We start from the raw sequence: 27125 nt of genomic DNA on the forward strand, positions 1-27125 counted from the left end.
AAGCAAACAACCCTCGATAGGTTGCATCTGAAAGTCAGGGTGGAGGCGGTGCAAATAGAGCCAACTTGGGAGGAGAAAGGTATAAAATGTACAACAAAATTAGAATTAAGTTTATTTTTGAGTGTGTCTGCATCGTAATCCAAGTTCATTTAAATTTGTTTATGTTATGTCACGAGCGCATTGCCGTGCAAAAAGTCTCTTTCCCCACCACCACCCCTCTCTCTCCCCTCCGCGAAATCCGTCTAATTTTATTACTATTAAACAAATTTTAGCACTATTAAACCACTTATTATTTGTTACTTTGTTAAAAGATGGCGAATTAGAACAAATAAAAATGTTTTTCCAATCCAATATCCTGTTTTTGGTGTTTTTTTCAGATGAATGGAACAAATTAATTTGTTTTTAGTTCATTCCTATGGTAAACGTTCATTTGAGATACGAGTAAATCGACATACGAGCTCAGTCCCGGAACGAATTGAGCTCGTATCTGGAGATACCACTGTAAAGCACTTTACAGATACTATATCTAGCATTTCCTTAAGCTTATGTCCTTACTACTGCAAACCTTTATTGAAAACACATGCGCCTACTGGATCGGATCCGATCTTGTGACCAAATTCTGGTCATACTGTTCGATACTCCAAAAATAATCGTATAGGGCACTGATACCAATACTGATCATTAATCTAAATAATGAATTATGATACATTCGCTGTTTTCTCTGGGTTTGGCTGGCAATCAATTCAAGATGTTGTTACATAGACCAACCACAGAAACCCCCATGACCTTTGTAAGGATCTGTTGCTCGTCATATAAACGGATGAATGTTAGCTGTTCGTGTGTTAAATGGTAGTATAGGTTAAATTAGATTAGATTAACCTTTATTCATCCCGTATTAGGGAAATTCAGTTTGTAGCAGTAGCAAGCAAAAAGAGATACATGTCCTTGAATAAGTAAATGTTCCCATTTTAAAAGCAAACACCCAGGGCATTCCCAATAATAGGATTTTTGTACTGAAACAACCAGACATTGAAGTCCTCTTGTGGAATGAAAGAAATTGATTTTCTATTGAAATATGGTGAGTTAAATTATTCATGCATTCATCTTCCATACCGCACATCCTTGAAAGGATTGCGGGGTTGTTGGAGCCTAACCCAGCTGACCTTGGGCAAAAGGCAGACTACACCCTAGACTGGTCGCCAGTCAGCCGTCGGGCACATAGAGACAAACGACCATAAACCCTCACAATCATACCGCCACCAGTGGGAATCGAGCCCGCGCCAGCCCGCACTGAAGCCAGGCGAGTGAACCTCTAGACCACGTGACAGCTCCCTGAGTTAAATTAGTTTATCTAAATTTTCAAACTGAATTTTTGGTTTGTTATGTTTTCATAAACATCAAGTCAATGATTCATTCATTGATCATTTGCACCGCCTAAGGGTCGCGGGGCGTGCTGGAACTTATCCAGCCAACCACAGGCATCAGGCAGGAAACACCCCGAATCAGTGGCCAGCCAATCGCAGGACACACAATGAAACTGATAGCCACTCATGCTCACAACACCACCGAGTGGAAATCGAGCCCACACTGTCTGCACCCAAATCAGGCGGAAGAACAATTGCATCATCGGGTGGCAATAAAACAAATGATAACAAAAATTCGGGACGTGGGGGTGCTGGAGCCTATCCCAGCTGACTTCAGGCAAGAGGCGAGGGACACCCTGAATTGGTGGTCAGCCAATCACAGGGCACGAGGAGACGGACAGCCGTTCACACTAACAGTCATACCTAGGAGCAATTTAGAATGTCCAACCAGCCTACTAGTATGATTTTGGAATGTGGGAGGAAAGCAGAGTACCCATAGGAAACTCACTCAGGCCCTGGGAAAACATGCAAAATCCACAGGTGGACCGACCTGGATTCGAACCCAAGACCCTAGAACTGTGAGGGTGACATGCAAACCGATCAACCACTGGGCCAGCTGTTAAATATATAGTAAAATTACAAGTGTTTATGGAGTGTAAATTCATAGCCATCATGTGTTACATTATAGCAGTTGGAATAATGCACTATATGTTGCTCTGTGCCTGGTGGTAACCAGGGAATGTACATTTCAATGGCATAGTGGCATAAATCTACAGCGACAATACTGGGCTTCAAGTTACACATTTTTTTTAACCTAAATCAGAACTTTAAAAAAATCAGACCCAAAAGGTTTCTGCCTCCAAGTCAGTGATTCAGCACTGACTTATTCTCCACTTGTGCCAATGTTTTCAACACATATTTCATGTATTTAAAAAAAAATCACCGGAATGACTTTACAGCGCCTTTAAAATGTGAGAAATGTTTCACCCCGCGTTTATGCCCACAAGAAGGAATCTGTGCATAAAAATAAGAATAAAGGTAGGAAATTACTTATCACAGCACTCTATGTAAACCCTTTTTGCAGATAGCCTTGTCACTTCCCATGCCCAGATCAAACAAATTTTGATTTTGTTGTGACCATTTTACAATGGCACCGAAGTGGAAGCTTGAAATAAACACTGTGGATGTAGAATTCATGGCATAGTTACATCAGCATGTCCTCTGCGTGAAACAATGGGAGTGCAACCGGAAAGCTTGGATGATGAGAACAAAAATGTCCCAGCATTCATCCACACTCGCCATGGCCCAAATCTCACACCCTCAAGCTTGTTGTCACCACCATGCAGCCTTTGTGAGAGCTGCCATTCTCAACAACAAAAGTTAATAATAGATAGTTGTCACCTTCACTTTTTTCTTACTGTTGAGTTATTAAAGGCATGTTTTTAGATTCTTTCTTTTTAACAGCACACAATACTGTCAGTGCTGTACTTATGATTCACTAAGAACTTGATTTGCGTAACTATGTGAATTAGCCACACACAATTTATATTGCCAGCCAATCGCAGGGCACCAGGAGACAGACAACCATTCACGCTCATACCTAGAGGCAATTTGGAGTGCTCAACGAGCCTACCCTGCATGTTTTTGGGATGTGTGAGGAAACCAGAGTACTCAGAGAACATGCAAACTCCACACAGTGAGGTTTAGTTACGGGAAGATGTATTTTGAAATAAATGACCGGAAATAAATGACCGTATCGCTCGCATTGTCTTGCGTTATGGCCTTTTTTTCTTTCTCAACTTGCAGTTTTGTGCATCTCAAGTCTAATTTGTGCGCGTATAAGCTGTACTCTTGATTCAGTCATCATTTTTTTTAGTTACAAATATGGCGTATATGCGAGAAAATACTGTACATATAAAAATAAATACAGTACTGGTGTAATAAATTTTTGGGGTGAACTTTTCATTGAAAAAAAGGAAGACATTTTTTTAACTGTTGGTATTACCCTGAGATTAAGAGTTTCATACTTTACCGGCTGAGCTAACCAGGCCTGTTATAACTACCTCTTGGTCTGAAAAAAAAAAAGTAAATTTTGTGAAATTTTCTGCAAAAATTTAAAAACTAGAATAAACAAAAAAAGGGTTCCAATGAATTCCTAGGCCAGGCTCCAAAGCATACATATTGGTGGACATGGCTTTTAAGTGTGCAAAAAATAGTGAATGTTTTTTTTTTTTTTAAAGGCAAACAACCCTAAAAAATGACAACAAAAACACAATGGCCGAACTGCAAATGTGATAGCCGATGAACAAGGACAGGACAGCCGAGTTAATGGCAACTCCTTATAACATAAAATGACATAAAGTAAAGACAAGAGATGGCTCTTTAGCATCGTGCCTAGTGCCTACGCTAACCTTTCACTGTCTCCATCCTTTTTCTTTCATTCTTATGAACATTGCTCTGCACCCACGACGTGCATGCAACCTTGAGCTGCCTACACAAGGCTGTGTCGCATTCACTTCGAGCTCGCAGCTCAATGTGTATTTTGGACTACAGCACAGAAGCAAAAGAGCACAAAGAGCGGACAACACCCTGAGGGCTGACGCAATTCTACTTATTCAATATCATTAGCTTGAATAATTAGATTTCACCAACATGGCATCTCTGCCCTGAGCACATTAGATGCAAGGGAGAGATAAGTCTTCATCAGGGATTGTGAGGATGACTAAGAGCCAATTAGACAATATTTTTGCTCCAACGAAAATTTGCAGCATATTGTCCACACATTAAGAAGTATTTTCTATAGCAAATGTCATACAGTAGTTCAGTTAGACAATTAACAAAATACAGATTACTGTATTACGAAGTACTGTGGTATATAGACCCACCAGTAACATCATGAGGTACTCTTGCACATGAAAATACAATTCAGTGTTTCCAAACATTTATTTTGTCAAGTCAAGATCAAGATATTACAAAAATCTAACAGCTTTTCAACAAACAAAAATCACAAAAAAATGTACTTGTAGTCACAGTAGTAAAATGTACTTCATATGAAATCGGGAGCATTAGTTTGAATGCAAACCTATCATCTTATGCCAATTGGTGACTACATTAGGTTGTATAACTGGCAACTAGTGGGGGGTAATTATAGCTTTTTTCCATTTAGCGATGCCTAACACTATATGCTGGCAGCATTTAACAAAGGTGCAATATTTGGATTCAAATAATTTTCAATCAGAGACTATTGACTCATTAAGCTGATTTGCTTCTAAACACAAAATAAGGTTGAAGATAACTGTCGAACACATGGACACAACCTGAAAACAATTGAGTGCTGAATCTCCGAGTTATGGGCAGAAAGTCTGTTGGTCTGGATTTTACCCAGGATTTGTGTAACATGGGTTTAAAATAACAACTGTGTTTTCATGAGAGGTGGATGTCATCATGGGTTGCTTTCTGGCATGCCCCAACCATTATATAAGCCATGTACTTAATTAATTATTCTATTATGTGCTGATTTCATTCACCATTTTATATATTATACTAAAGATGTAAATTTGCAGTTTAAAACATTAAAAAGTCTTGAAGCCTGGCTGTTTTACGAGCCAAATTGCGATCACAACGCTGTCTAAAATTGTGCTATGTGTATGTGTCTAGTGTGTTATTGTTTATCTTGTACCTACACAAGGGACTAAAGATGGAAATTAGCCGGCGGCTACAATCTTACATATTTACATATGTTCATGAACATGAATATAAATATGTTCTGTCCCTTATCAAATAAATTAATCAATCAATTAAAACAGGTGATGCAAGATGTGCAGACAGAAATGTGTAATTAATATTCATGAAGTGTACTACAAAACAATCAAATCGAAACAAAAAACAAGTTTGACGGCTGAAGACTGTGGCGGGGAACACGACATGATGACAAAACAAACAAGTCCCAACCAAGCACAATAGCATGTATTAATAATTATTATCAAGGTTTTTTTTTTTTGTTTTTTTTCAAGTAGGAGGGCAAAATTGAAATGTCTGTAGTAGTTTTGGCGAAAACATGGTATGAGAGCCTCTTTTCAAGCAACCATAAGCTTGGACAAAAAAACGCATTTGTGTAACGGCTCGACTGAAATACACAATGAATAGGTTTCTGTGCGGCGACTCGGACCTGGAGGAGGACCAGCTGAGTGATTCGGGAGTAGTCAGATTCTGGAAACACGGCATAGTCAGTGTGCCGCCGCACTAATGATGGAAAAATTGATTTGTTTTTCTTGTCTTTACATGCAACCCCTTTGTGTACTTGATTTTCAGTGTTCATTTATATCTTTATGTTCAGTCAATATCATTTGCCGCATTGCAATTGAAGTTATTGTTTGCGAGACTGTGATATCCAAGGTGACCCGAATCGTATTAAAAAATGAAAAAAGCAAGAAAGGAGCAGTGTCAAAAGGAAAATAAACTTTGGAATCCTAACAGTGCAAAGCCGTTAAGTGAGTGATGCAGAGCAGTGTTTAAGATTGGGCGAAATTCCTGGCTTACTGAGTGGGTTATTGTGGAGTATGAAATGTATTCTTATGCTTTTTACTAGTCAATAGGTTTATTTAGTGTAGTCACTAGAATAGAATTTTGCATGGGCTAGCGGAAATTTCCGTCCGTGACACCTATGAGTTGGGGGCGCATCATCTGCATGTGATAGTATAAAACATGATTAGATCACTGTCCCGCCTTCTGTTTGTACCTATGTCACATGACCTTTGTCAATAAAACTAGTCGACCTGCTGGGGGGATTCAGGGAGTTCAAACTAGTCAGGCTGGAGGATAGACGCGCTCCTGCCGCTGGCTGCTCTGACCCCCTCCTTCAGCTGAAGCTAGATAAAACTCATCATGGCCGACTCTGTGTGCTTCCTCTAATTCGAAGTTATTGAATGTTTATCGATTAGATCCAACATTTTCTGGTGCCTTAGAAACCCGGGAGATTCATTTCTGAATTTTCGGACCGCGGTGGACTGAAGGCCAAGAATTACTGACGTCAGCTACTCTTACTTTGAAAGAGAGAGGCATTTCGGTCGATCGCGGCCCGTTTGAAGAACGAACCCCCATCGGAAAAGAGGAGGCACAAGAGACGGTAAGGGGCTGTTTAAAATTAATATTTAGGACAAGGCTGGTGGGAATCCCGTTTTTCATTCGTGGAATAGTCGAGAAAAACGCCTCATAAATAGGGGATAAATTGTGCATACTGTTGAGAAGTACGTATGTCAGAAAAAAGGAAAATAGATACGTAAGGTATGCAACGGACGTACATTTAGTCGGTCTGGCCAACTAAATGTCGATCCAAGAGGTGGGCTGGTGACGCGGCTTAACCTAGGGTGGGGGTTAAAAGTCCCCCTAAGGTGGGGGTTAGAGTCCCCTTTGTTAAAAGGATTTCTGGAGATTGTCAAAAATAAAGCTTCCAAAAATACTGCACCCGATGAGTAAGAAAGCGCTCGATTAAAAAGTATAGTACTACTATTATATAAACCAGAAGCGTTTGTTAAGAACCGGAAGTAGGCCGTGACGCGCTTTATGTCGCGCTTGGTACGCGCTTGGTATGCGCTCATGAATCGAGAGGATTGAAGAGAATAACGGTTAAAAAGACGACGTAGACGGATAAATAGGATAATAAAAGATAAGTATTAAAGAGATAATAAATTAGATGCAACGTCCCTAAAGAATCGCCGTAAAATATCGCCTTAAATGTATTAATAGCGTAACATGTGACCATTGTTTTAAAAAAAAACGTTCAAACAAAGGGACGTGAAGTAAGAAGATGTGGAATTCATGCTGAGAGATTTTCCTGATCATTGAAGAATGAAACTAAAACATGGTTAACATGCTTGTGAAGATTCTGGACAGAAAGGATGAGGAGCTGCTTTAGGTGGTTGTCTTTCCTCAAGAAACTTTCTATCTTCATGGAGAACAAGAATTATATGTTTTTCACAAGTTCAGGTAATAGTCACACATTTCAAAATTGGGGCCCTCCCTATGAAGATCATTGAACATGAGCTCAAGAGGTACGGCCTTTGGCAAGATGAGCTACAAAGGGAGAGAGAAGGGGGAATGAGCACATGTAAGACAGAACAAAGGACGAAAATGGCCGAATAATGTGGAGCCAGGCAAGAAGCCCACTTTACGGCCAGGCCCCCTTCACAGAAGCGGACACCCCTCACCCGACAAGCCAAGCACACCCGGTGCAAACAAAAAGAGGGGGGGGGGGGGGCTCGCCCATAGCTCTTACTGCCCATTTCACACCTGGACCCAGGAGAGAGCCCACACCAGCCCAGCCCAAGGCCCCCTCCCCCTGCACAAAGAGAGAGAGGAACCACAGCACGCAAACGCCACTGCAGGTTTGAACCTAAATCACTTGAGTCCGATTGTCTCCACAGGGAGGGGGAGGGAAAGAGAGAGAGACAGAGAGATGACAGTGTTGTAATATATTAGTGACAAATTATGGGTCCTTTATTAAACACTGAAGTTTATATTAGGAAATGCTTAGTGAAAGGTTATTTTCCCTAAATTTTAATTGAGGTAACAGTGAGCACAGAAAATGGCTCTTATTTTAAATAAAACCGCCTTCTTAGAGCGGATAGGAATTCAGCCAGAGCTTTAACTATTGGGTTTTAGAAAAATGAGAGTGATTTGCGATTTAGACTTAAGTATTAAGAATCATCCAAATTATTAATGATATCAAACATGAAAACAACGCAGAAATGGCATTTATCCAAATTATTAGGTAAATTTGGATAAAATAATTGATTTAGGATAGGCATGATTTCCCTGGGACGGAAGAGGCATGGAATGTTTTTAAGTGCACAAAAAGCATTCCTTGTTTTGCCCGGAACAAGTGAAATATGTTTTGGCGTGGTTCATTTTAATGACTATTAGAATATTAATGATATACGAATTGCATTAGCATCAAACAGTTGATGTCAACCAAATGACGTTAACCTATTTCTTTTGAGAATGATTAGGCTGATAAGACAGCAAAATGGAGGTAAGCTGCCAAAAAGCCCAGACGTGGGATGGCGCTCTTCACCAGTAATGAAAAATTGCAGACCACTGATTTCTGAAAATGAGTAAGCGTGAATGATTGTTTGTTTGTCTTTTTGTGTTTCTAATTGGCCGACCATCAAGATATAATCAATTAGGTATCAAGGTGGAAAATGATTTAGCAAATTGGAATCGATTTCGGAATTTGCCAATAAGCCGTTTCACGGATGGCAACGCCAAATTATGGAAAAATATTTCGTCCAAGGAAATTTTTAATGAAAAAGCAGCAGTACTCCAAATGTGAAATTTGAAGTGGAGAAACAAATCTGCTATGCGAAATTTGGGAGCACTGGGAAAAAACAGACAGTGCTTGATACGAAATTCCAAAGTACTATTGATTTATTGTGATAATGGCATCCAAATTGTGTTAACAGAATAATTGACTGAATTGAAAAAAGGTTCCATATTTCGTTATGAAATCATTGCGCCTACATAACGAGGTCAACCGGACAACAAAATATGGACATCCTATTTAGTAGACCATACCAAACGCCATTATTCACTACACGATTGGAACTAGAGGATGAGGCTAATCTGGCTATCTGCATAAAAGAAAAAACTTTAAAGGAACACGCTGAATTTGGGTTAGCAGGAGGAGACTGTGCTTTCTAACAGAAAACAGACTGGACCAACGGCGGTCCCGGGAGCCTGGGTGCTCAACACACGCGTTCCTGACCAACCAGCAGACATGAAAATAGCGGGATCCATTTTGTGCACTGTATGAAGGTTCTCTCAGTTGAAACGAATTAGAGGAGACAGGTAAGATAAACTTTTTGACGTAATCAGACGAAATGGCAAGCACTCAAATATTGATTGGAAAGATTATTGCTCGGGGAGCAATGCTGTAAGCCATGAGGAACTTTTTATATTGGTTTTATTGTCTCCATAAAAAAAAGTGATAGCGTTTCAATTGAGACCAAACCTTCTTACAGATAGTTAAAGTAAACAATTGAGACTAGATCTTCTTACAGATTTTTAAAGTAAACAATTAGAGAGAAAATAAACTACAATGGATAGAAATGTTACTAGATTTTAATTTTATGCCTGACTATTGAAAAATATTGATTAAGAAAGATTCATAGGAGATGATTGGCAAACTCCGAAGACAATGGAATGTTACATTTGATAAGACTACTAGTCTGGGATATTTTGAATTAAAAAACACTGAGGTTAATATGCAACGCAATACACATTGTTAGATGAATTGGGACTTGATTAGTATGCATTTTAAAAGTAATGGGCTTTAATTGCTCTAAAGGATACAATTATGCTAAAAATATTGACCCTGACAAACAAGGGGTGGTTACATTTTACTGGGTTCAATTCTATTTAGAATTATAAATGTGTGCATTTTGTTTCTGAATATTAATTGATGTGAATCTAAACTGTTACAGAGAACGGGAAAGCTGTTTTCCTGAGGAGAAAGCAGCCTGGTTTGCTTTTTGTATTTTTCCTATTCTTAGTATGATTAGTTAATTTGTGTAATTGTAGGAAAGAGGAAAAAACAAATATGGGTTTTGATCTTAACAAGGAAGCAGTGTTCAAAATAGAATATCAGCTAGCATGTTTAATTTTGACTGATAAGGTATTTAAATTTTCATAAACATAATGATGAATGTTAAGCACGTGTTAAAGACAACGACAGAACACAGCAGCATACACAACAACAAAACTGAGCCGATCTCAAGAACAGTGCAGACGAACTGTACAAAGCTAAAGGCCTACCGTGCCTACCAAAAATGTATTCCATAATTGAGCCATAAATGTCTCAACAGGGGGGAGGTATGGTGAAGAGGTATAAATACCTATTTTAAAATTTTTGTAGGAACTGTTTAATTTGTTATTTTATTGATCTGTAAAGAACATGGGATCTCCAGAATCATCTGGAGTAACAATGGAGCTCATTTTTCAAACAGCATAGTGCAAAACATGTCAAAACAACTGGTAGAACTAGCTTGAGATTAACACCTTTTGAGATAGTTATTGGAAGACCATTCCAACTTCCTTTATGGGAAGATGAAGGAGAGAAACTTATCCAAAGAACATATAAGCTGCCGTGATCTTTTGTCTATCTTGCAGGAGGTGGTGTAGCCAGGTGACTGGATTCTGATCCGAGTCATAAAAGTGAAGTCCTGGTTCTCTCCACGATGGGAAGACCCATTCGTGGCCCAACTCACCAACCTCCACAGCAGCAAAGATCGCTGAAAAGTCAAAGTCGATTCAGGTCAAGAGTTCGAGACAGGTGACTCTGAGTGGACTAAGTCGGACGGTGTCAAAACCCTTGTCCGTGAAGAAACTCATCTGACGTCTACTCACCAGCCACGAGCACCCCTCACTTAACCCTGACCTCCCATAGACTTTGCACCTCTATACAGAAGCCACAGTGAAAGCTGTTGCCATCCACATCACAGTGACTGGACTGTCAGTGACAGCCTGGGCGTATCTGAACGCCCCGCCCACAGAGACTCGAGTTGGAAAACAAGTGCAGGAAACGTCCTGCCTCATCACGGGAAAGGCAGAGCCAAGCGGTCCGCTCTTGGACGGGGACCCAATCTACATCAACAACATCGGGGTTCCCTGCGGTGTACCAGATGAGTATAAGCTCGCTGACCAAATTGCACGACTCCAGAACAGGACGGAGGAAGGGTTTGCAGCCATCCATGAACAGTTGTCGGTGACCTCCTGATGGCGTTCCAGAACAGAATTGCTATTGACATGCTCCTGGCAGAGAAAGGTGGCGTGTGCTCCATCTTTGGCGACCAATGCTGCACGTTCATCCCTAACAACACAGCAGCTGACGGGAGTTTAACCAAGGCCCTGGAGGGCCTTCGATCCCTCAACAGCAAGATGAAAGAACAATCTGGAGAACTACTATGGAGAAGATGTGTGATCCTGACATCCTGAATTCACTGGGTCTAGACGCCACACTTAAATCTGCAGTGGTGCAGATGAGATGCATTCCTTTTAAGGGGAGTGAACATAACAGTAAGAGATAAGAGATCAAAATCAGTGCAAAATCCGTGCAATTCAAACTCCTGATGCAATCTGGGGTAGTGATGTTCCTGGTGACCATAAGTTGTGGTCCGCCCCCCAGAAAAGCATACGGTTGCTACTTTCCCAACTTGGGGTGGATAAAGTTATGCTTCGTGTAAAGACATTGAACTGTTACATGAGTGCTCATTAACCAAACTGTCAAAGCCCTTAGGGATGTTGCGGGACGGAGGATGGAGGTGTGTGTGCCATGATGGGAGAACACTGCTGCACCTTCATCCCAGAGGAAACCAGTCAATTCTGTTTAAATTTGCAACTCCCTCACTTACGATTTTGTTACTGTTCTGTATTTTTTTTTCTATGTGTGTAATCCCCTGTATCAAAGTTATGATTTGAAACACTATCCAGCACACGCTGGTAGCTTACAGTGACATACAGTATCACCGCATGGCAAACCATACTGGAGATTGTTGCGCTTTCAAAGTGTGACGAGCCTCAGTTTGTCGAGTCGTCCGGGTAATTGTACTTGTCTTGACTTAAAAATTGTGTTCGCTCATTAAGAGGGACGCAGAGGAATTTTCTCGAATGACGCCAAATACCTCGAGTTTTTCGCCTTTGCCTTGACAAGTGATTTTATTATTTTCCATACCCCTTGATAAGTAACTGTTGATGATATTTGTATTCTAGAACCTGGATAGGAGGGATATGAATTGATGTGTTTGAAGAAAATTCTTTCAAAGTAACTACAGGGGGGAAATGTGGAGTATGAAATGTATTCTTATGCTTTTTACTAGTCAATAGGTTTATTTAGTGTAGTCACTAGAATAGAATTTTGCATGGGCTAGCGGAAATTTCCGTCCGTGACACCTATGAGTTGGGGGCGCATCATCTGCATGTGATAGTATAAAACATGATTAGATCACTGTCCCGCCTTCTGTTTGTACCTATGTCACATGACCTTTGTCAATAAAACTAGTCGACCTGCTGGGGGGATTCAGGGAGTTCAAACTAGTCAGGCTGGAGGATAGACGCGCTCCTGCCGCTGGCTGCTCTGACCCCCTCCTTCAGCTGAAGCTAGATAAAACTCATCATGGCCGACTCTGTGTGCTTCCTCTAATTCGAAGTTATTGAATGTTTATCGATTAGATCCAACAGTTATATTTACGGTGTGATTGATTTGGAGCTTTTGTGATTTGGCAACTCTGGGTTACAGCGCACCAGTGGCTCAAGATCTCCATACTTGAGTGTCGAGAGTGCCTCGTCTCGTGTACATGAGATTTAAAACCTTATTTTTTTGTTTCTCTGACAGACGGTACTGGTCCACGGATCAGTGGTTGGGACCTGTGCTATATTCTACCGCCAATCTGTTCTTACATTGTACAAGCAGAGGGCCCGGCTTCGCCGGTCCCACCTGCTTGGGCATGGTTGTTATTGCGCGTGTTTTGGTAATCTATTTGCATAAGGAACCCATGAATGGGTGACACAGGAACGCCAGATTTAAATAATGCAGCCGATCTGAACCAGTTGCATGAATCAAACCAGGAGGGACGTGCCTTTTGTCCAGAAGACGGCAATGCGCCTGCCACAATCAGAATCCTCTTTCAGAAGTAAACAGTCTTTTCTAATGTGGAGAGGCGTGTGAGTAGGCCGCATTTTTTTTATCACTGTATCAGCAGATCTCGTGGGCGTTGAAAAGAAGCAGCTCAACTCAGTGACACTGTACCACAAGATGCTTTAAATGGAAGCTTGGGGAAAGTCCTACTTTTCTGGCGCATATACAAATACACAACAATCTCACGGACACAGATTCACTGATGGGTCTTCGGAGTTGTGTGGACGCGCTCGACTTCTCTGACAATTAACCAAATCCCTGATCTGTTGACCGTGCATGTTAGCAAAGTCTCTTGAATCAAACAAGGTTGAAAACCCATTCACAATGTTCGCCCCAGTTTATGTACAAACAGTGCACTAAACACTCGCCGTATTATGGTTCCACAAATCGCATGCACTCAACAATGTAATGGTTATTTGTAATGCCGAGTTCAGTTACGTACTGCGAGAAATTCTAATAATTACTGGAATCAATCACTCGAAATCAATCGGTTTTCCAGATGGTAAAGTAGGCTTGAGGATCCTTGAACCGCTCCATGCCAGTGACAGTTGTACGAATATCTACTTCGTACGCCAAGTTCAATGACCAAACATTTACCCATCAAGTTGTTAAATCGGCAAGCAAGGCAAAGGAGGGTTATATTGGGGAAGGAAAAATTACTACAACTGCTTCCAAATGAACATCGACTAAGTACGACAGAGCCGCCTTTTCTTCACACATTCCGTGTTTTCTTTTTACCATGACTGAGAGCCATTGGGTGTATTAATGGTGGCAGGTGTAGCGACAAAGCCTCTCCACTTTCAAAGCAGCCACGGCGGCAGTTTCTCATGGTGCCTTTACTTATGTCCTCTCTGGGTCTCCATTGTGAGGTTGATGCAAAACAAAATTGGCCGGGTACAAAGCCATGTTTGCACAATTGCCCCCGGGCCATAAAGCCCGCCAACATTCCTTATTGGAAGTGGAAAGATCGATTTTTTTTTTTTTTTTTCAAACACACTAATGCACACACACACATTCTCAGAAATAGTAATATGTACAGATTTAAATCATCTTTGTGGAAAAGGTTTGTATTGAAGCAACTGGTACAAAATAGTTTCATAATAACCAAATAAAAACAAAACAGCAATAAATGAATGTAACTTTGTGAGGTTATATATTTTTTTCCCTGCGTGCCGTCCATAACTTAAAATGTCCTGTCAAGACCGCGGTAAACCGAATGTCTTGTGTATGCATTGAAAAATAAAACGTAGCCTTTTAGTTGTGGACATAGTTTTAGAAATATTTACAGACAAATTTAAGCATTTTGTTTGCTTGCCTGCATGTTAGCTTTACAGGTTTGAGTGAGTTGAACAAATGTTTTCTCGGTTTTTGCAATGTTTATGAAAATGTACTCCAAAACCTCATAAGTGACAATTTACCAACCTTCTGTCACTCAAAAAATGAACAGTAATATGAGAAATCTGTTGATATTATTTTGTTATGATAACATGGAACTTTTTGCTGAATGTTCAAGTGACCCCTAACCAATGTTCCCTCAAATTTTCTGTTTGTCTGAGCAGAAAGACAACCTCCCTGAGCGCACTGAGTACCAGTGTGAGCAACATCATCATTGCCCGCTATGGGCACACACCAGTATCACACCTGCCATAAGCAGGTGCATGTCTACCACCCAAAAATGATCTAGTCATAATAAAATGTAATGATTAAAATCTATGAATAAAACTGGTTAATATATGTCACTAGAATATCCACAAATCTGACTTAAATTATACCCTATTTTTCACGTCTGTCCTTCTCACTTCTCATTCAAATGATTTTTCTGCTGAATGTCACTTGATAGTTAAACTTGCATCTATATGCAATATTTTTCCATCGGAAAACTCGCTAACAACTTGAGCTTCGGTGAATGTTTTGCAGAGGAGACCTTTCTCACCCAATTTCACTGTTTGTGCCTCTATTTGCACACAATCCGTCAGCCATTCCATCTTAAAAGAACCAGATTTCTTTTTTTATGATAAAGGCTTGGCAGCAGCTCGAACGAACCGTTAGCTATTAAGTAACCTGCAATACAGGTAAAATGTGTAAATAATGCAGCCAATTAATGTCATTAACATTTACTCATGCCGCGAAAGAAAACACGAGATGTGAAGCTAATCATATCATTGGCTAGACAGTGTTAGTCATAGTTTTATCTGAAACTACAGTTTCTTGTCGTTTGTCTGTGACAGGCTGTCACTCTCTGAGTTGCTTTGAAAAATGGCGCAGAAAAAAATTGTAATTTGTTTATTTTTGTCAATTCAGGTTAGATTTTATTTTGTGCGCTGTATATGTTTGTTTGCGCACAGAGCACGAGAGTAGTGCGCGATTGCGCACGCGCGCAGCTTAGAGGGAACATTGCCCCTAACACTGTTGTCAGCTATAGTTTTGAAATACAAGATGGGAAAGACAGTTCTGGAATCCCACCAGAATATCTTATCATGCATACCCTACCTATACTTCATGCCGGTCCTTATGCTTTGTTCGCTTGAAGACGGCACACTCTGAACAGAGAGCTGGCCAAGACTACGAGCCACCATGGCCACGGCTCGGAACTTGCTCCGTGTCCCAGTGCCGGGACTGTTAGCATTTTGTCGGTTGAGCCGGTCTTCTGTGGTGCGGCTCACTCCGCCGCGGTGGTCCGTGCAAACAAGTGAAACCTGCATCTTAGATCACTATCCAGCAATAAAAAGTTGTCTTTAAATACTTCTGTAGTCTGTGAAGGTATTTGGTTCTAAAAGGTGGATTTGTCCCTGAGGCAAGTATGGCGTGCCTTGTTTTGGTAGAAATCTCTTTCAAATTGAAAAATGCACTGACACACTCACAAAACAGGCACCCAGAGTCCAGCTAAAAAACTATGGAAAGCATGGATAAAATAAAAAAATAAAAACATTTTTTTTTCTGTTGAAGGCTTCCTTAATTCCTTAATAAGTCCTCTTTTGTCTTTTAATCAGATGCTCTTGAGAAGCTGATGAGTAGATTTAGAATCTTTCAGTTTCCCTTCAAGAGAGAGCTCCGATCTGGAGTTGAAGGATGGCAATGTAAAGATCCAAACAAGGAGAAGTGGGAAAGTCAGGAATGTCCTCACATCTGCCAAATCTACCTTGACAGTCCGACTGGCTGCTGGAAGTTCATTATCCCGTTTGACCTCATTGTCACCTGCCTCACTGTCGCCTTGATTCAACCTGCGTATAGCTGCCTTGTGCCGAGCGTGTTGTGGGACGGTGCACATAGGCAATGCATGGGAGAGGAAAGAGAGAGGGGGAGGAGTGAATACAGTGGGAGGGAAATGAAGAGCGCTACGAGGAGGAAGAGTCAAGGCAGCATGAGAGTGCAAGGCATTGCAATCTGTTGTGCTGACAAGAGCTCCTGTAAAAAAGGGAGCAGTGTTTTTGTATACATTTTTTGTGCAAATGTTACTCTGCTGTGGGCTTATATTTTGTACTGTTCAAACTAAAGGTTCACCCTGGTCTGCCCCATCAGGTCCGTCACCAGGGACTGTCGAACTGCACATAATATATTAATTATGTAACTTTATCAGTAACAATATACGCATAAATAAAGTAGGAGGGTGACACACAGAAGTGAGTCACTGTTGGACCATGGTCATTGCGTGACAAGATGTCAAATTTGATAGTGTCCTTTAAAATACAAATATTGGATGGAAAAAAAATCAGGCAAGATAAAAATAATTTAAAAAAAACTTTAATAAAAATTTATACGGACAAGCATTATCTAATCTCATTTGTATCCCATTCCATTTGTTTTCTTGGGCTTTTCACATTTTCAATATTTATGTAAAACCTTAAACCAGGGGTGTAACCTCATTTTGTTCACTTTCCAAATAAATAGATACACAAAAATACATAGTACAATATAAAAATAAACATTTACCTATATCTAGTTCCAAATCATTTTGTTGAATAAAATGCAACAATATTTTATTTACATATGTGCAAATCTCAGTGGATGAAAAACAACTTGCTCTATCTATCCTGTTGTCTGTTCATCCTAACATAAAAAAAAATGTATAATGTCGATATTTTAAATGTACGCTTCCATTTCCATGTCCATTTTAGATCATGGCAACTTTTGTTCAACCCTGTTACTCATAAAAACCTGAAAACTAAAGTGGGAACTTTTCAAAATGAAAATACACATCCCTCTGCATTGTAAATGTATGCATCAAAATAGCTCAACATTCCCATTCACAGAAATGTATCATCAAACATGAAACTTCAAATATTAATTTGTAAGTGGACATAAAATTGCCTAACAATCAATATCATACACAGAGGAAAGGCCTAACGTGAATGACAGTATGAAAGCTTGGAAGATGGACTCAAGCCATGGATCGAACACAAAAGAACAGCCGGGAGAAGAAGCGTTGGGAAGGGCTTGGGAGTGATGGATGTTGGATGGCAAACATAGTTCCATACAAGTCAAAGCTGGAATCACTTTTACGAAACTCCACAAGAACAACTCTGACCCTGACAAGTAGATGGAACCCAGCATTGTTGCCGAACTGGCCTACTTGGCCGAACTCTTTGTCGGATACAGAAGATGAGGACTTTGATGGATTTGTAGATGTTTGAATGCCTTGAATTACCGTATTTTCTGCATATACACCGTATTTGTCGCAAAAAAAAAGATAATTAAATGGAGCGCACCCCTTATATGCACACAAATTAGACAAGACATGCACGAAACGCCATAACGCAAGACAATGCGGCCAATACGGTCATTTATTTCAAAATAGAGAAAAGATAAACAGATAAAACTACGTTGCTTTTTCTGTTGCGTAGCGCTAACAGCTGATCTCGTGTGTAGGACAGCGAAGGCATGGCTAAATGGGTCCAAAAAATGTCCAGAACTAGCTGAAAGAAACTAAACTAATAGAACAAAGACTCCCTCTCACACAAGTTGGGTGGAGTCAAAAAAGTTGTAAAAACATTTAAGTAAAGAGTATAAAGTACGAAGTAAAGTATTAAGAAATATTAAATTGTAATTAAAAAAAGATTTTAAAAAACTGTAAAAACACAAGTCAGAATGGAGGGAGCTACTGCCACCAGCTGCCGTTTGAGCGGCGCCATCTTATACTATAATTACAATAAAGGCATTCAATTCAAGTCCTGCGCAGTCCAGTATGGAAGCCCCCTTTCAGCGAGGTACAGCTACACGTTCGGGATGGAACAGTTTAAGAATCAGTCCTTTGTGAGGGCTTTCGTGATCTAGGCTTTCCTGTTGCGCATCCAGTAGACAAGCAGCATGGCTTTGTTCTTGTTTTATGAAGACGGTCGAACTTGTAGATTATGATTACCATTTAATTATGTGAGGGAATGATGTTGGAATGCTTTGACTTATATTTCCACGAATACACATTACATCAATAAAACACAATTAAACTCAATTTTACTCCGGTTGTCTTTTTTAAATATAAGTTAGCATGCATAGCGTATGTGTTATGCAAGCACGACCATTGCCGCAGGTCAATTGAGCCGAAGCGCCTTTTCTAAGGGCAAAAAACTGACATTTCTACTGAGACAGCACCCTTTCAGTCGATGCGCCATACAGGCGTGAAAATACGGCAATGTATTTATTTCAATCCTTGTTAAAGCAGTGTACAGCCAATATAAGAACTGTAAAATTAACTATGACTAACAATGAACACTATGGGTTTTCTTCTGTTACATTGTGCATACAGCTTCCTTTTTTTCACGACAGCAATTTGACAAATCAATCATGCATACCATAATGAACCACCGGAGAACATGTCCAGTATAGAAGAGGAGGTAAATCACTGATTAATGCCAGCCCGCATCCCCTTCCATGCAAGCAGCAAGCAAAAAGAAGGATGCCCATTTAATTGACGGGTCGTTTAGAAGGCACTCTGAACACAGAGGGAGCATTGTCAGGACTAGTCATCCTTGAGCACTATCGCAGTGTTATCTCTAAAAATAGGAACTGGCTCTTTGAATCAGTTTTACAACAGTCAGCGCAGGCCCTTTGCAAAGAGCACCCAAGGCATCATAATGACCCAGCAAACACATAGAGTTGGGACCCATATGGGTATTCCTTGGGCTGGTTTGGCATTGGCTTAGAGCAGGGGTGTGCAAATAATTCCACAAAGGGCCGGTGTGGGTGTGGGTTTTCATTCCAACCCATAAAAAGGACACTTTTTCACCAATCTCAGCCAAGCCGTCAGTTTTTTTTCTTATTTATTTATTTATTTTTGACATATTAGACATCAAAAATCAAAAATCAATAAATGGTTGTTCTTTAAGGCATTGCCTTAGTTTTCAGAAAATATTTTGTTTTACGTAAATCTTTATTTTATATGTTGTTTCATTTTTTGTGCTCAGGTAATTTAATTCAATGTTTTACGGATTTACTCTGAGAGAAGGGAAAGTTCAATTCTGTACAGTTTGAAAAAAAAAAAAAGGTATTTTATTTTGTTTTCACATTTAGTTATGTTTTGAAGGTTAAACCTTTACCCTAATGGATGTGCAGTTCAAATAAATGTTATTGCTAGGGCAAACACTTAGTTTTACATCTCATGAAATTATTGGGAAACACTTTAAATGTTTGTTATCCGATTACTTGAGTTAAGGCATTAAATATTATTCTGTATATACATAGCCAATGACTAGTGATCAGTACAGGGTATAACATGTTTCCTGTCCAAAACACATCATATCTTCAGCACATCCTGATAAGGACAAAAGCAATAGAAAATGCAAAGATGAAATGAATGACTTTTTGGCTTGTCTCCACTCAATTTGGCACAGCAAAACCGTCTTTCCACATGATAGATATGGCACAGGCTTTACGCTGAATGCCATTCCTGACACAACCCACAGAAGCGAAAATCAAACCCGCCAACCACAACAGCATCGGGTCGCTCAGACCACTTAACCATCAGCCGGGCAAAATGTATGAAAGGAATGACACATTTTTTCCTTTATCCACTTGTTCCTCTATATTATGTACTTCTCTTGCTTCACTTATTACCGAACTCCCTGAGCTTATCTTGTGTCTGTGTGATTTGTAAGAAAGCTTCAGTAGAGGTATTAGGGCAGGATGTTAAGTGTAGCAGAAGGTGATTACTACTGCAGCTCATACTCTGGATTAAAACCCTTTCATGTGTGAGCGTCTGCCAGCTGTCCATCTGAAGATTTAAGTTATACTTTCTCACATGATAATTGTAGAGCATTACTCAGGATTTGAGGAAACCCAGCAAGATGGATCTCTGGGGTAGGCAAAATGTGTGTGCGTGTGTAAAAGGACAGGCTCAGTGGGTTAACTGAAAGTGACATAAAGTCAGAAAGACTGACAGCATTGTGTGATGGATGTTCTAATGTATCCCGAAGTGCCAGATAAACCCTCCTAATATCTGCGAGGTTAATAACTTCAGCAAAAATAAAATAAACATGGACAATTTGATAATTCTTTCTTTGGACCTAAAAAATTACTTAAAATATCCCACAATTTTTATCCTTAGCACTGTACTCTCATTTACAAATGAAATGATCCCGTTTCTTTTCTTGCAGGAATTGACAAGTTGAAAACATGATTGTCCTCATTTGGGTCTCAACTACCAGTCTGGGTATTCTGTCAATAATGGACTCACCAGGCCCTAGGGTGTCTAATTCGATAGAAACGTATTCAACTTCTCTGGATAGGTCAAACAACATTAATTCTTTCATTCATCTTCCATAACTCTTATCCTAACTAGTTTCTTTATGCTAGTCCTGGACATTTTTTGGAACCATTCAGGCCAGGAAGGCTACCGGTCCTGATGATCAGCTCCAGACTACTGAGGGACGGTGCGGATCGGCTTGGATGAGTGATTCGGCATATTTTCATCTTCAGCCTCAGTCTGCAAAAGGTCCCAACCTCTTGTGGGCTTCCTGTGTAAGCTACCCAATCACAGGGCCAAACACATCGCATCGATTTGAGTGGTTAGCATGTCAACCTCACAGCTCTGGGGTCCTGGATTCAAATCCAGGTCCGTCCACGTGTGTGGAGGTTCTCCCCGGGCCTGTGCGGGTTTCCTAAGGGGACCCACATTCCCCCAAAAAATGCATTGTAGGCTGATTGGACACTCTAATTTGCCCCAAGGTATGAGTGTGAGAGTGAATGGTTGCCCATCTCCTCGTGCACTGCGATCGGCTGGCCACCGATTAAGGGTGTCCCCCGCCTCAGCTAGAATAGGCTCCAGCACCCTTTGGGACCCTAGTGAGGATAAAGCGGTTCAGAAAATGAATGAATTAACATTCTGTCTCCTCATTGTCCAATTGTCTAGATTAGATTTTTTTTAAGATTAGAACTTTAACTTTAACTAACCATGACTCGGTTAGCTGACGTAGTGATAACTAAAAACAACATTTCCCACAATGCCTCGAGCTATGGTAGCTTGTTTCGTGCAAATAGGTGCGTGGGTTTTCAGCTTTGGTCCAAACCACGGTGGAGTTGCTTTCACACAAAGCACCGCAGTCCACTTGGATGTGAAGCAAGACAACCTCTCCACCGAGGTCTCGGACCTGCTGTTTGGTCCACGGTAGAGTTTGCTCGTTTGTATTCACACCACCAAAAGGTGCGAACTATGGATTTAAGGGGTTTGGTGTGGACCAAACAGGACAGATCTGAAAAAGCCTCAAGGGCACACTGTTTGGTCCAGACCAAACCTAAAAGGTCTCAACGCCCAAGTGTTCTCAGGCATGCTCGAGAGTAACCCTTGTTCTCAAATTAAACAGTCTTGAGTACAACACTAGGATATGAAATATAGAAATATAGGTTGAATATGGGCGAGATTTGTCAAACTCACCGTAGCTTTTGACCTTTGCTATTAAAAGGTCTAGAAACCAGAGATAGGCACAGCAAATAATTCTAAACAATGAAAGCCAATTATTTAGTATTTATTACTGCATCGATATTCCATTGTATCCATTGTATCCAGTGAAATATTATGGTTTTAGATATAAATGTAACACAATCTCCTTTAAAGCATGTGTCAACAAATCGGGCCTGCCGTGTAATTGTATTTTGCTTGAGATCAAATTAAATGTGTTTTAGAGCTGGTCCACGGGCATATATTGCATACACTGCAAATGCTGTACTTAAAGTCAAAGCTTTGATAGAGAGGAGGCATGCTAGTCAAGACCAGTAGGTGCCCCCTTCCTTTCTATTAGTCATGGGCATTTTACTTCCTAAAATACCAATGAACAAATACATACTAGTATTTTGTTTAACTTTATGTTTATAATGTGATTTTTTTTTTATTTGAAAAAAAAAAAACATTCTTACGATGTGTAATGTTTAAGGCTGCAACAACAAAACATTAAAATCAATTATGGAATTTGATGCCAACCAATTTGGATTTTTGATTATTGTTGGCAACTATTTGTGAGTGTACTCAATGACCCACGCGCATGAGGGGAACTCAAGGTGGAGGAATAAGAAGTACACACTTGTACAGTAGGTAGCAGTATGAGCCTAATTGTTTATTCTAATCTGTCAATAATCAAAATGTGGAAATGCTATCTGCCCTCTGTTTGAATAAACTTTGAATTTGTAATCATGTAACCTGATGACACCTAATGACCTCATCAAGATGCAAGCAAGATGTTGCAAGTGCATTAGTTGTGTTGATGATCTGTAGATCACAGTGTTCGACATATGCAATTTTTTCATTAAGTTTAGTTATTTTTTTCATTATTGGTGCTACACTATTGGTTTAAATAAAAACTGGTACATTTTTGTTTAAATAATTAATATGGGTAATTGACAATTAATATCAGCACAAAATGTCAACCAGCAGAAGTTTTTAAATGTGAATTAACATGATTTGGCCCAGGATATTTTTGGTTTTATGCACTGAAGACACTACAGTTTTAACAAAATAATATTTTTGGAGGAAGAAGCCACTCCTTTTGGGTTGGTTTTTCCTTCAATCATGCCTAAAACAACTTTGTTTATTACAACTAATAAATTGTGAAGATAAAAAGGCAAAAAGTGATACTGACAAAGCTCAAAGTGTTGGTATACGTGATATCAAATTTGTCCCAAAATGAGCAGTGTCATTATCTGTTCAAACATTAATATCTCCGTTACCATGATTATAAAAAAAGTGTGATGTACATATTACATTATTTAGATTATTTGAGCAACCATTTTTAACATTGTCATTTTACTAAACCTGATTGCTTTTAAAGCAAAATTTGTATGAAAATAGCTTATCAAAAGGCCTTGAAGCAAATAATTGTTTGGTGTTTGTTTAACAATAGCTACCAAATGTTTTTTTGTCCATTCCCAAAGCCTCATTGCCTTGATAAAAAGTCTGAGTGAGTGGCACTTTTTTTTTTGCACGAGTAAATCTGGGAACCCCGATACGACGCAAGAAACACATGCAGGACACATCTGTGAGCAGCTATCTCCTCGATTCCTAATTCTCCAGAGAGCACGTGAGATTGCCCTGCAGACGCGTGCAGCATAGCTCAGGAGATGACACATCTAGGAGAGCAAGAGAGCTGAGATATGCAAAAAGGGGACAGGGAAGCCCTCAGTAATTATGTAATGGAGTTATGTAAGATGAAACATGCCTTTTGGCACTGTGTTTTAACATATCACATTTTCACAAACTGGCGGCCCGGAGGGACGAGTGGTTCGCGTGTCGGCCTCACAGTTCTGAGGTCGAGCGTTTGATCCCCGGTGGGTCCTCACTACCCTCCCCAGGGTTCCGTGGGTTTTCTCCGGGTACTCTGGTTTCCTCCCACATCCCAAAAACATGCATGGTAGGCTGGTTGAACACTTTAAATTGCCCCTAGGTATGTGTGTGAACTTGACAGATGTAGAAACGCACACACATTCAATAGTGTATGAACACAAATCCTAATACAGTGATGAGTCGACTTTCCGGTCACCGTTTATTAGACTCGCCTGATGTTGTTTTGAGATACGAACCAGATATTTGTGTCAAATGTCAATTCCTACAAGCAGCATCTTGACAGATGGGCATTTTTTCAAAAGCACGCTTGCTTCAAGCTAAAGTATATGCAAGCAAATTACAATGTATGAATTGACACTTCCAAACATCAACAAATAATACCAAAAGTGTTGCATGTTTTAGTCATGGCCAAAAGTTTTCAGAATGACACAAATATTACATTTTCACAAAGTCTGTTCCTTCAGGGTTTTAGAAGCATTTCACAAGCATCAAAAGCTTTTATTGAGAAATACATGCAATAGGTCAATATTTTCAGTGTTAACCCTTCTTTTTCAAGACCTTTTAATTCTCCCAGGCATGCTGTCGATCAAATTTTGAACCAAATCCTGACTGATGACCGTCCATTCTTGTATAATCAATGCTTGGAGTTTGTTAGAATTTGTGGGTTTTTGATTGTCCACCTGCCCCTTGAGGATTGACCACAAGTTCTCAATGGGATTGAGATCTGGAGATTTTACTGGCCAAGGGCCAAAAATCTTAATGTTTTGTCCCATAAGCCATTTTGTTATGACCTTTGCTTTGTGGCAAGGTGCTCCATCATGCAGGAAAGGGCATTCTTCTTCACCAAATTGCCCCTGGATGGTTGTAAGAGAGGTTCAATTGATGCCAAACAGGCACCAGGGCACCCAAGTCCAGCAAGCAGCAGGACCGTCTGTCTCATGAAGTTGTTTCAGCTATGGGATCAGGCCACCACCAGTACAGAGCTTGCTAAAAATGGCAGCAGGCAGGTGTGAGTGCATCTGCACTGCACGCTCAGTAAGGCGAAGACTTTTGGAAGAAGGCCTAGTGTCAAGGAGGGCAGCAAAGAAGGGGACAGACTGATATTTTGCAGAAGTTACAAGGAGTGGACTGCTGAGGACTGGGTTAAAGTTATTTTCTCTGGTGACTCCCCTTTCCAATTGTTAGCGGGCATCTGGAAGAAGGCTTGTTCGGGAAAGATGAGGTGAGCGCTACCATCAGTCTTGTCTCATCCCAACAGTGAAGCATCCTGAGCCTATTCATAAGTAGGGTTACATTTCGGTCAAGGGAGTGGGCTCTGCATAAAAACACAGTGATGAACAAAGAATGATCCCAGAACGTCCCCCAGGAGCAACTTCTCCCAACCATCCAGGGGCAATTTGGTGATGAAGAATGCCTTTTCCAGCACGATAGAGCACCTTGCCATAAAGCAAAGGTCATAACAAAAATGTCTTAGGGAAGATTTTGGGCCCTTGGCCAAGAAATTCCAGATCTTAATCCCATTGAGAACTTGTGGTCAATCCACAAGAGGCGGGTGGACAATCAAAAACCCATAAATTCTGACAAACTCCAAGCATTGATTATGCAAGAACGGATGGCCATCAGTCAGGATTTGGTTCAGAAGTTGATCAACAGCATGCCAGGGAGAATTGCAGAGGTCTTGAAAAAGAAGTGTCAACACTGCAAATATTGACCTATTACATGTAATTCTCAGTAACCTTGCTTTAAGAGAATATGAAATATGATGTTAAAAATTATTTTTGTTTTTATGTTGTGCAATAAAGATAAGACAATGTCCTCATTTTGGTCTGACGGCAAATTTATTTTTTTAAAAAAGGACTCTCTTTCTGCAGGTTTTATTCTTTACTTTTCATAGTGTAAGGAGGGAGCCTTACACTATGAAAAGTAAAAAAAAAAAAAGAAAACGTAAGGGAAAATTCACTTGGATCTCTGTTGTCCTGCATCTCATAATCGCTCATTTTGGCTGTGTTATTGTCCTTTTGCGTTCATGCTCTGTCTTAGCCTTTATTGCTAACCGAGCTGAAAATACATTTCCTTATCATCCTCTTCTCCTGAGCGTTGGTCTGGAACTAGCGTTCATGTCACAACAGCGCCCCTGTTCTCTGTGGTTGTCGGGTGGTGTAATTGCAGTTCAAAATTATTGCATTTTTATTGAAAGTTTTTATTATTTTTGTTGACAAAAAATTATTTCACGATAATTATCATTATCATTTTATTGCCCAGTTCTAAAATGAAGTGCATAAATAGTTATCTCTTTAGGCGCTTGTTTTAGTCATAGAGATTTTTTCTCCCTGACCCTTCTTAGGATAATCGGTTCAGAAAATGAATGAATGAAAGATTATTTCACTGACAGTACATCTATAATATAGTGGTTAAAACATATTTTTTGCCTTAGTGTTTTTATTATATTGACAGTCAGTCAGAAATTTTAGGGCAATTTTCTGGGTGCGGCTTATATGCGAATAAATGCGGGAAATCTTAATTTAGAAAAGCTGTTAAACTATATTTTAAATGGAGTGTGCTTAAACAAAAAAGCTAAATAATACTTAACATTGTCTTATGCAGTAGTGGTACATTTTAGCTCACAGGTTAGAGGAGACCCATATGCACCCATCAAAAGAGCCACATATGGCTCACCAGCCATAGGTTCCCTAACCCTGGTGTAGAGATTCACTCGTCTGACTTTGGTACGGGGAGGCGCGGGCTCGATTCCCGCTGGTAGATTGTGAGTGCGGGTGGTTGTTTGTTTCTCTGTGCATCCTATGACTAATTGGCGACCAGTCTAGGGTGCAGTCTGCCTTTTACCTGAAGTCAGCTGGTATAGGCTCCAGGATAAGTGGTTCCAAAAAAATAATTAATTAATGGTTTACTGAACAGGGAGGAATAGTTCTGATGAATCATAGCTATAGTATGGGTGGAACTAAATGGGGTTCATTACCATGTCCATTAGTGGAAGTAACTCTGAAGATCCATAATTTACTCCCCTTATAGCTTAAAAAGGAGACACACAACTTCCTGTCTGGCTCCACGCAAGTCATGTCTGACTGTACTTAACCATAAAGAACACTGTGATATCTTATTTTACATGAACTGTGCTCTAAGTGCTGAAATCGTGCAGTCTGATAATAATTGTAAGTGCTTAATCGTTGACTTAGAGCAAGAAACCTTAATTTTTCCTTCGGAACTACCAGCCTTTTTGGGAAGGTTTAATCATTTATGCCAAAAACGGAAACTCTTTTCAGAATTTGTAGTGATACTAAAGTAAGTTGTG

At 40.1% G+C, this 27125-nt stretch overlaps 1 protein-coding gene across 2 annotated transcripts in view; it reads right to left on the minus strand.

Moving 5' to 3' along the window:
• Nucleotides 1-27125, minus strand: part of kcnab2a (potassium voltage-gated channel subfamily A regulatory beta subunit 2a) — a 124463-nt gene that overhangs the window by 46260 nt on the left and 51078 nt on the right. The window contains exon 1 of one of the 2 annotated variants that reach the window (XM_077602490.1): nucleotides 15544-16303. The exons of the other annotated variant lie outside the window; for it this stretch is intronic. Coding sequence (XP_077458616.1) covers nucleotides 15544-15755 — 212 coding nt within the window. The 5' untranslated portion in view covers nucleotides 15756-16303. Of the gene's footprint in view, nucleotides 1-15543; nucleotides 16304-27125 lie in introns of those variants that run through there. 2 annotated transcript variants of the gene reach the window in all.

Source organism: Stigmatopora argus, chromosome 6 (assembly GCF_051989625.1).
Source record: "Stigmatopora argus isolate UIUO_Sarg chromosome 6, RoL_Sarg_1.0, whole genome shotgun sequence".
Classification (NCBI taxonomy): Eukaryota; Metazoa; Chordata; class Actinopteri; order Syngnathiformes; family Syngnathidae; genus Stigmatopora; species Stigmatopora argus.